This window comes from Thunnus maccoyii, chromosome 17 (assembly GCF_910596095.1).
Source record: "Thunnus maccoyii chromosome 17, fThuMac1.1, whole genome shotgun sequence".
In the NCBI taxonomy this organism is placed as follows: Eukaryota; Metazoa; Chordata; class Actinopteri; order Scombriformes; family Scombridae; genus Thunnus; species Thunnus maccoyii.
Genome location: NC_056549.1, coordinates 28442425 through 28452558, shown reverse-complemented (window position 1 = coordinate 28452558; position 10134 = coordinate 28442425). Strand labels below are relative to the sequence as shown.

The window sequence follows — 10134 nt, the reverse complement described above, 5'->3', positions numbered from 1 at the left end:
CTACAAAAACCGTTCTACCTGTATATAGACATTGTATGTATATGTCTATATGTACTGTATGTATCTATCTTTCACCCACTTGCTTGTACATAACATTGATATCTTTGTTCAGCTTGTTGTTTTTGTATCTTTCTGAAGCACAGAGAACCACTAGAAACCAAATCAAAGCTTGTATGTGCATACTTGGCCAATAAAGCTGATTCTGACTCTGACTTTGTTTACCTCTGACTGTGACTACATATAATACAGTTACTAGAGCCATAAATACACTTCTATAAGTGTAATGTTTTATTACAGGTTATTTGATAAGGAATTTAAAAAATCAGTGTTTGGTTAATAAAGATAAGCAGCGCCCTCTAGTGGACGCAGCCTCTCAGCACATCTACGTGGTGAACGTGTTGCTGTGGCAACCAGTTATCAACACGCTGTTGTGGATGTTCAGGACAAACAAACTGCAGCTAATTAAAGATACCAGCTGACTGCTTGTGACGGTAGAAATGTCTCGGGCTCGTGCAGAAAGCGTGATTAAGAACATTATTGGTGAGATAGTGACGCAGTGTGCGAGGAGAGGACATGCGGTGTCTGACACTTTGGTGGCTTTCATGGTCAGTAACGTAACGTTAACCTGCTGCAGTCACTCTCTACTGTAAATGTTTGCTTCATACACACTGAACGTTTAAAAACTTTAACGTTATACTTGTACAATGAAAATGACTTATTAGTCATGAGATGAGATGATTTGATGCAAAATTGACATTTTTGGAGCTTGTTGGGAATCATGTTATCAACCCTGACTGGCTCCTCTCCTCTACGAAGATTTGTGTTTATATATTATTATAAGTGACTTTATATGTGAAATATTGTCAGGTGAAAGCTGTTGTGTTGGACCCAAGAAATGGCTTCAATGTTGACCGGACTCTGACCAAACAGGATGTCCAGAAACTTGAAGAGGTAAGTTCATATTTTACATTAAGAACCCCGTATTATACTAATACTATACATACTATACTATTCATCAGTATTTCATGATGAAATACAATCTTCAAAACAAGTCACCACTATGATAAGTATATCATTGTGTTTGTAAAGTTACTTATTATAGAACATTCAGTTACTGTGTAGTTGTACTTGTTATTAACATTTTTAGGAACTGACTGAGTTTGTGTTTGAGTTTGTGTCCTGACTGTTATTTTGAATATTTAGATCAGACGTAATAAAGTCTTTTATTTGAATTTTTCATGTTTTATTTAGATAACTCTTTTATAATATTGTTTTATTTCACAGCATGAATATTTAAAGCTTTAGCATCCAAAGTGATTTAGTTTCAAAGCCTTCTTCACGCTGGAAAAAAATTCTGATGGAAATATGCTAAATTCTGTCTTTAATTATATATCGTTTGTCTAAAAGTGGTCAAATGTAAGCATATTGAGTTAAAAACAATGCTGGAGTAAACCTATTAAAGGAAAACATCTGAACTGTAGAATGTAAACCATCAGTAGTGCTGTATCTACAGTCATGATTAAAGCAACACTGTGTGTGTTCTCTTCAATCTCTGCTATATTTCTTACAGCTGTGTTTGGATAAACTTACGGAAAAGTGCAGTCCGTCCCTCGACACCATCAAAATGCAAGTGTATTTTGATATGAATTACACCTCTCGACGTAAGTGATACAAACTTCATTCATACTAATGTTTTCTGCTTCTAAAATGAAGATTTTCAGCTTCTTTTCAGTCTGGTACCTACAGTCAATTTGTTGTCACATAAAGTGTATTATGAATGTATACTATAGCTTTTAGTACACAGGTTTGCCACTCTGTTGACCTGACAATTGTTATTTTGACTAGTTGACTTGATTTGATTGTTTAATCTATAAAATGTCAGATAATAGTGAGAAATATTCATCACAAGTCCCCAGAGCCCAAAGTAGCATCTCACATCTGAGAAACTGAAACCAGAGCATGTTTGGTATTTTTGTCTTAAATGATTAATCAATTATTGTTGATTAATTTTCTGTTGATCGATTAATGGATTAATTGACTGTCTCAGCACTACTTGTGACCACTCTTACATGAAGTTCTTATGTGCCTGTGTAAGTAGGGCTGGACAACGCTAACAGTATCAAGTATCACAATATTTTTGATCAGATACCTTGATGTTGATCTGCAGCATTTACAGGACTGTCATAAATAATGTTCTTCAGGTCAACTCTGTCAAAACATATTAGTATATTATTATTGAACATGTATTATGAAATATGTTGATTTTTATCCTGCATCATTAAACCTGTCGCTAACATTGATCCAAGCTTAAATGATCATATCACTGAGCTACTTCAGTTTAGTTTATATAAGTTTAGACACTCAACTGTCATACACAGTCTGTCATTTGATCATGTTGAGATACTGCTGTTTTTAACTCAATCAAAAATCAAAAATAAAACTGCTTCTCTCAGGAAATATTAACACAGAAGACGTATGAAAAATCAGTAATAATATGAATATCATGACCAAGCAGGTGCCTTGTTTGTGCAGGTGAGTTCCTTGATGAAATCCACCGGGTGTTGGAGTCCAGACTGAGCACAGTGAGCAGAGAGATCACTGACAGCAGGGTGACAAGACGGGAGGAATTAGACACTCTGTACCGTAAAATCGTCACTTACATCCTGCTGCGCTCCGGCATGGGCTCACCTACTGACTCCAACACTGTGCAAGAGGCGACAGGTAACACACACACTTGTTCTTTCCCTGATTCTGGGGAACTATTGTCAGGAGAAGTACTGTACAGTGACAGCATTACACCGCATGGTATGAAGGGTAAAGATTTGGTAGATTTGGTAAGGTATGATTTTCCATCCTTCCAGACACACACACACACAGTTCACAAACCACATCTGTGAACTGTACCTTTCTCTCCTAAAGTATGGAAATTAACCAGTGCACTTAATTATGTCTCTTGGCTAAATCATGCACTGCTCCATGTGATTAAATGTTGAGAAGTTTCACTAAAGTCAAGTTTCATTTCTAGCTTTTCTAACATGTATGAACCCAAAGTCAGTCTTCATTTGTTGCACAAAACTCTTTTGGGCCAACAAAGAATGATTTATATTTAAATGTTCTGACTGAACTGTCTCAGGCAGAAATATTGTATGAGAATTCTTAAAATCAGAGGCTTTCAGAATGGTAATCTTAAGTTCACATTCACTAGTGCCTGTACTTGATTTCTTCCTCTTTGCTTGTACCAGCTGCCCTGCAGAGCATCTTCCCTCCGGCTGAACTGGCAGCCTTCATGGTTCTGTTAAAGAAGGACAAGGAGCAGCAGCTCAATGAGCTCACCATGATTGTCACAGGCATCAGGCTGTTCAACAAAGCCGGCGGCAAAGGAGAAGAGATCGACCTCCATGAGCTAAGTACGGTACACCAGCATACTGACATAAAAACCTTCTTACAGTTTGTCAGTATGTTAGTTTTACTTTTACATCTGGTGAGCTGATGTAGACACTATAATGTGCCTCTTTTAACAGATAAGGCGTTAAGCAGAATACTCATATTAAAGCTGCAATAAGTTTTAATGTAAAAGTACCACATTCTTAGAGACCATATAGATCATTTCGGAAGACAGTTACTAGTTAGAGATAAAAATGTTGGATCATCACATATCTAGAGTGACACTGGGTAGAAGGTTAAGCATGTTAAACAATCTATCACTTGTGCTGAAGTTGTCAACAAGCATATTGGATTTTTTGTGCCATTAAATGGATTTACTTGTGATGTGTGACTACCATTTGACTACCATTAGGCATATGATTGGTCAGGTGTCACATTCTCAGCACAAGAAGTTGATAAATTTGATTTTATGCTTTATGCACAAAACCGTTATAAATGAAAGGATCTGATCAATATGATTTTCATTCTCTCTGCAGTGCCTGCAGTTCTTCATGAAGCTCTTCCAGTCATCAGTAAAAGCATAGAAAACCAGCTGAATGTATCACAGAGTTTGGTGTGGAAATACACAGCTCTGCTGGAGAAACTGACAGGACCCGACGGTCAGTCTGGAGAATGTGACGTGCCGCTGGTGCTGCTCAAACAGGCTCTCTACAACGTCAGGCAGCATGAAGTTTTCCTCAAAATATTACTGGTGAGCTAACAGTAGCTGCTGGTTGTGTTTGTGGTACTGTCATAACTGACGTAATGACAAACGAACAGCCGTCCAGTTCTAAATACATTTGTTTGTAGCCTCTAATCAGCCTATCACTCACAACTATTTCTAGTTGTTTATCAGGTAAAAGAACACAAGTGAATTCATGTTCCTGAGTAAAATGTTTCGTAAAAAATAAAACAGTGTTTTCTTCTTTACCACCAGGCTGATGCATGTTTATGTGCCAAGCATGTTGAGGTCCTGCAGACTGAGCTGTCATCACAGATGAAGCGGCTGAAAGAAACTGTGAAGTCAAAGTCAGCTGTGCCCACTACAAAAGTTTTTGTAAGTGTTTTGGTCATTGCTATTATGTGGTTACTGTTGCTAACATGGTGGATACAGTTCCCATCCCAATGCAGAGACCCAGGTTTGATCATTGATAATGGTAACTCTTTGCTTGAACTCTGAGTGGTTTTCTCTGTGTACAGTATCTATCATGGGGTACATTATACTTTATCTTTATGAAATGTGTTGTTTGCATGTATTGCTTTTAGTGTTTTTCTGTTCTTTCTACAGTCTCATTATTACTTATTTTACTCTCATTCTTCATATCTTTGTTCAGCCGCTCTTCAAGGCTCTGTCACAGCTGTGGTTTGGACTTCAGGATGAGGCCGAGCTGCTGAAGATCCTCAACAACATCATGCTCAATCTGCAGCCCTTCCTCGCCTCTCAGGCCAAGATTTTTTCTGAAGCATATTTAAACGGCCTGCTGGAGGGCTCCGAGGTGAAGACGGACCAACAGAGAATGAGCGAATCCCCAGGTGACATCACCAACAGTCATTCATATCATGTTCCATAAGTGTTTCAAGCATGGACTCCAGAGAGAAGATTGTTTTGAAGCAAGCTTAAGTGCGGGTGTTGTGCCTCATTATGCTTTACAGATGAGCGTATCAATCCAGCTGAGATGAAGCCACAGGAGTGGTTCCTTCCTGAAACAACAGCCAGCTTTACTGAGCTGCCACTGCAGTATAATGGAGTCTGTGGCTACACACTTGTGAACACAGATGGGCTTCTACTTCCAGGTAGGGTTAAGGCACTCTGTGATATCTGAAATGGTATGTAGATGCTCTGGTTGTCATTATGGGGGCAAGATTGGATTTGTGCTGACTGCTCTGTGTGAGCCAGAATATTTAACTGAGGTCACTGGTCCAGTCAGTGTGTTGTTTTCCAAAATAGTATAAACAGGCAGTGTGAAGGAGATAATGAGTCAGCTGACCTGTGTAAATTAGATTTGTGCACACCTTTTCATTTCTCTAATCCAGTTTTAAAATACTAACTGACCACTCAAATTATGAGGGAGAGTGCTTGTTTTTGAGAAATATGAAGAATGAAGAAACACTCCTGGTCTGTCATATGGACTTCAATAAACAGAGGATGTGTTTGTGCAGTGAAAAAACCTGGATTGAGGTAAAACAGCTTAGTCTTACTGTGGGTTCATGTTTATGGCATGTTTAGATGTATGATCAGGGCTGATCAATAAATATCATCTGATTAGCAAGTCACTGTGTTCATGTTGTTGAGTCCAATTTCCCTGTGAAAGATAAATAATCAGGTCCTCCAATGACAGATACAGTATAAATGTTGTAACCAAATATCTGGCAAGTGTGTATTCGTGCAAACAGCAAAATATATATATATTTTTTGAAGGTTGGGGGTTTTAGATCTCCGTGTTGTTAATCCATGCTTTCTCATGTAAATTAATGTGCTTCTTTGCTTCATGGTATAACTAGTGAGGCTGCAACTAATGATAATTTTCATTATCAATTAATCTGTCGATTATTTTCTCGATTAATTGATACAGTGTTTGATCCATAAAATGTCAGAAAATGGTGAAAAATGTTGATCACCGTTTCCCAAAGCCCAAGATGACACCCTCAAATGTCTTGTTTTGTCCACAACCAAAGATATAGGGTTAGTATGAATGAATGAATATGAATTAATAATCACGGGGCACCACCCTGAGGTCAGGGACCAATAACCAAACAGTGGGTATCGTCTTATGAAGGGGTGTTCATCCAAGAATGTCAACATCTGAGAGAGATTAACATCACAGGATGAACAGTGAAGGTTTGAATATGAGCACTGACCCCATCACCAAGCTGTTATCACAGTATACACAGTCACAGGAAACTAAATCAACAATGCTTCAATTAATAAACATCTATCATACAGCGACACTACAGCAAGCAATCATAAACAACAGCGGTTTTAAACAGCATTTGTAATGTATAAATCCCATATATGTCTGCCTTTTATTTTTATCTGTGTTTGTAATATGTCATTATATTATCATTTAATTCTCCAATTATGAGATTTTTCTCAATATGTACAATTTGTTTAGAGGGACACGATATGATACAATTATTAAAATAGGATACAATTAATGCAGGCTGTTGTGTCTTTCTTTGACCCTTTTAAACCAAACAGTCTGGAATATTTGTCTCTCGTGCAGGTAATCCACACATCGGAGTCCTGAAACACAAGGAGAGACTCTATGTTTTCAGCTCCAAAGAAGCTGCCTTAAAATTTGCCTCTAGTCCAGATGACTTCATTACAGAGGTGGCAGAGAAAGCCAAGCGCTCCTCTGAACTCATTCAACTCCTCAAACTCCACCGGCAGTTTTCCTGCATCAGTCCATACTCTGAGGTTAGTAGTCAGTTATAAGGCCACAATTTTACCAGACAAGCTTCATTTTTCGGATACCTATTGTTTAGTAGATGTACATATTCCTCTATATATAGTCCAAAAATATAAAGAACACATTTTATTAAAGCCACAATTTGTAGGTTTTGAAATTGTCTAATTTGGCGCCATCTGGTGGTAGTAAGAATAACAGTGTGGCAGACAGCGATGCATGCTGCTATCCCTCCACTTTTACCACAGTCTGAGGTCACTGGGAGTTTAATCCAAACTTAGTTGTTAGCTTGTGCTTTTGCAGATGCAGCCAGGAGAGAGTTTACTGGTGAAGCCCATTACCAAGTGTGAGAGCGGCACACAGACCGACATCCACCCACTGGAGACAAACATTGTCAAGTCATACGAGTGGAATGAGTGGGAGCTGCGAAAAAAAGCAATCAAACTGGTAAGCCACATTAATTGACAAGATGCTTCACAGTTCTGTATGTTGAACCATAACTGTTCTAGCATCAACATCCCAGTAATTACATTTATTGATACCAAATTAAGTAAAGCAATTGTATTTCAAAATTTTAGGCTAATCTTCGGACCAAAGTGACACACTCAACGCAGACCGGTCTGAGCCACATGAGACGGGAAAATGTCACTCAGACCTGGCTGCCAAAGGACGCAACCTGCCAGTGTAAGAGAGATGGTGAGAGCAATGTGCCCAAACCTCAGATCTACCTGGCAGGTCTGAGGGGACAAAAAGACGGACACGTGGTCAAAACAAACCTGACCAGATCTGTGGATGAATAACTAAGTTGTGTTGTTGAGAAAAAGAAAAGACAAAGTAAACACATGTAATGGTTTTTATTCATTTTGTTACTTGAGAAGGATTGAAGGAATCTGCACACAACTTTATTAAAGACAAAAGCCTGTTGAGAGCAGGGCCAGATGATAAAGTTGTGTAAAGTGTTGCTCACATGTGTTACTGTTGTTGTACACAGTATGTATGTGCAGGTGTTGGCTTAAGAGCTTTTTCAAATTGTCTTTTAAATGCATGTTGTAATGGGAAATTGCTGATCACTCAATAAAGACACAAGAGAGCATTGTCAGGTTATGAAATAATGTAATCAAATAATACAATCAGAAGTATAATGCATCATAGTTCTGGAGACAAAGATACATACCACCTAGCTATCTTTTCTTTGTCTGAAAGGTTGGCACTTAACCAGTCCCTTAAATACTACTTGTACAGAATTTATGACATCTGCTTACTAACCTTACAGGTCAGCAACCAACCCTCAGATAGAAACATAAGTCAAAAGTTCAGCTAACCTAGGAACAGTCTTTCTTCACGACCATATATGACAGTACATAAGCATGCACCAAGTAGCATCACAAAATAACATCACTACTATATTAAATTAAGGACAAACCACACTATCCTCTAAAGCTTATCAGTTTTACACATAAACATCTACATAACTACAGTTTATCTTATCACTGGCTCAGGTAAGGGTATAACAGAATAGACTTAACTGTTAAACACACAACTGCCTCATCTTACACAGCAAAGAACTAAGTTTAGAATATATATAGCACAGAGGAATTTAGAACATGTGTGAAACACTAACTAACACTAAACTGAACTTAAACACTGTCTGAAACATGTATGATATACTGCAGAAATACATCAAATGATAACCTGTGATTCAGTTTTCTTTTACAATGTACATAAACAGGTTAGTAAACTGTTCAGGCTGGAAAATAAGACAAGCATTAAACCCATAGTCAGTTGGATTTTATCAGCTCTGAAAGTTGCATTGTCACGTCACATCACATGTACCCCTTACAATGTAAATGAATGGGGGAGGCATGGACTTTGTGTCAAACAAAGGCTTCTGACATCTAAACTATAAGTCTGGCCACTTTCAAACCTGTATCAATGGATTCCCCACGAAATTTCCTACTAAAATTTTTTTAATGTAAGATTTGGCCAAAGTCATGGGATTTATGAGGAGATTTCACAAGAAGAGTGACTCTCCTCTCCAACTGAGAGGGAGAGAGAGAGAATAGGAGGGAGGGGATGGGTGTGGGGGTTGAATGCAGCTCATTTTTGTAGGATACAGCAGAAAGGTCTATATACATACAATACATTATATACAAACTTTGTATGAAGTTTGATGTTATTATCATTTATTTTACAATAATTATGAGTCTTATATGTATAATTCAGTAGTGGGGATGACCTATGAGGGGAAAGGAAAAAAATGGAGTGAGAGTGACAGTTTAGTGATAAAGTGCTGCAGAAAAATAAAATCAAAACTAAAATTTGTAGCTCTGTACTGCAGTTTTTCTTTTATTAGGGACAGAGCACCTAGTGGTTCACTCACACTCTCCATTCAAATATATGAGCTGCAGTTACTTATTGTCTCTACACACCTGACAGTACACGTCAATCAAACTTTCACCAGGTCATGTGGGTCAAAAGTCTTTACTTTTCTAAAAATAGACTTGATGAAAATCAGGAAATTAATTTGTTTTACACACAAACTCATCAAGAGTTTTCAGTTTACTAATTGAAATTCAAGTGAATGGGCCCAAAACTTACATGATTCTGATGACACAGGTGTGAACAAGACAGACATGTCTCACCCTGCAGAAAATTCTCATCCTCACACCGTTGAGATTTGATGTTTTGCCATGACAGAGGAAGTTGCTATAACTTTATCGTAAATGCTCCAGTTTGCACCAAACTTAACGTGTTTGATAAGAGTCCCGGTCTGAACACGTCTACATGACAATATTCCATCAGTGATGCAAAATGGATGAATAGTGCCTCCTCTGAAATATCAGCAAAGCAGCCCCAGCAGCAGGCAAAATAGTGGACAAAGGAAGTGATGTTTATCTCCTTCTTGCACTGAAAACAGCCCGAGTCTGAAAACATCTACATGCCCGTGACAGAAGCCCTTCGATTGTGCCATGGCCCGACGTGCGTGGAGGCGCGAGGGCCCGTTCAACGCTGCTTGCAGCTTTAATTTCATTATGAAATTAGATGTGTTAGGAGAAGATGTATTATTGGGGAAGTGTGGTGATACACGTTGTGTTCTCTAGACTAACATTTTAGGTCTGTACTTCTTTGCATAGTGCAGTGAATATTAAGAGTGGCTTATCACAATCAGAATCAGGTTTATTGGCCAAGTATGCTTGGACACACAAGGTATTTGACTCAGTTTCCATCGGCTCTCAATGTACAGTATATACAAATGTACAGGAAGACACACATACAGAAGACTAAACTAAGTTTACAAGCTAAC

The 10134-nt window shown here is 38.2% G+C and overlaps 1 protein-coding gene across 1 annotated transcript; it reads left to right on the top strand.

Moving 5' to 3' along the window:
• The first annotated feature begins 412 nt into the window (after nt 1–412).
• Nucleotides 413–7647, top strand: cfap206 (cilia and flagella associated protein 206). Its single transcript, XM_042390744.1, has 12 exons — nt 413–605; nt 868–951; nt 1571–1661; nt 2533–2721; nt 3243–3407; nt 3921–4135; nt 4361–4480; nt 4758–4956; nt 5077–5217; nt 6648–6841; nt 7134–7277; nt 7409–7647. The coding sequence occupies exons 1-12, from the start codon at nt 498–500 to the stop codon at nt 7628–7630; spliced, it is 1872 nt and encodes a 623-aa protein (XP_042246678.1). The 5' UTR covers nt 413–497; the 3' UTR covers nt 7631–7647.
• The last annotated feature ends 2487 nt before the right edge of the window (nt 7648–10134 follow it).

What these genes read in the sequence shown, in the direction of transcription:
- cfap206 (XM_042390744.1), top strand. Translation starts at nt 498, where the DNA reads ATGTCTCGGGCTCGTGCAGAAAGCGTGATTAAGAACATTATTGGTGAG. An exon ending in ATGTCCAGAAACTTGAAGAG is followed by an intron (nt 952 to 1,570) that starts GTAAGTTCATAT and finishes TATTTCTTACAG; the next exon opens with CTGTGTTTGGATAAACTTAC. An exon ending in TGCCCACTACAAAAGTTTTT is followed by an intron (nt 4,481 to 4,757) that starts GTAAGTGTTTTG and finishes ATCTTTGTTCAG; the next exon opens with CCGCTCTTCAAGGCTCTGTC.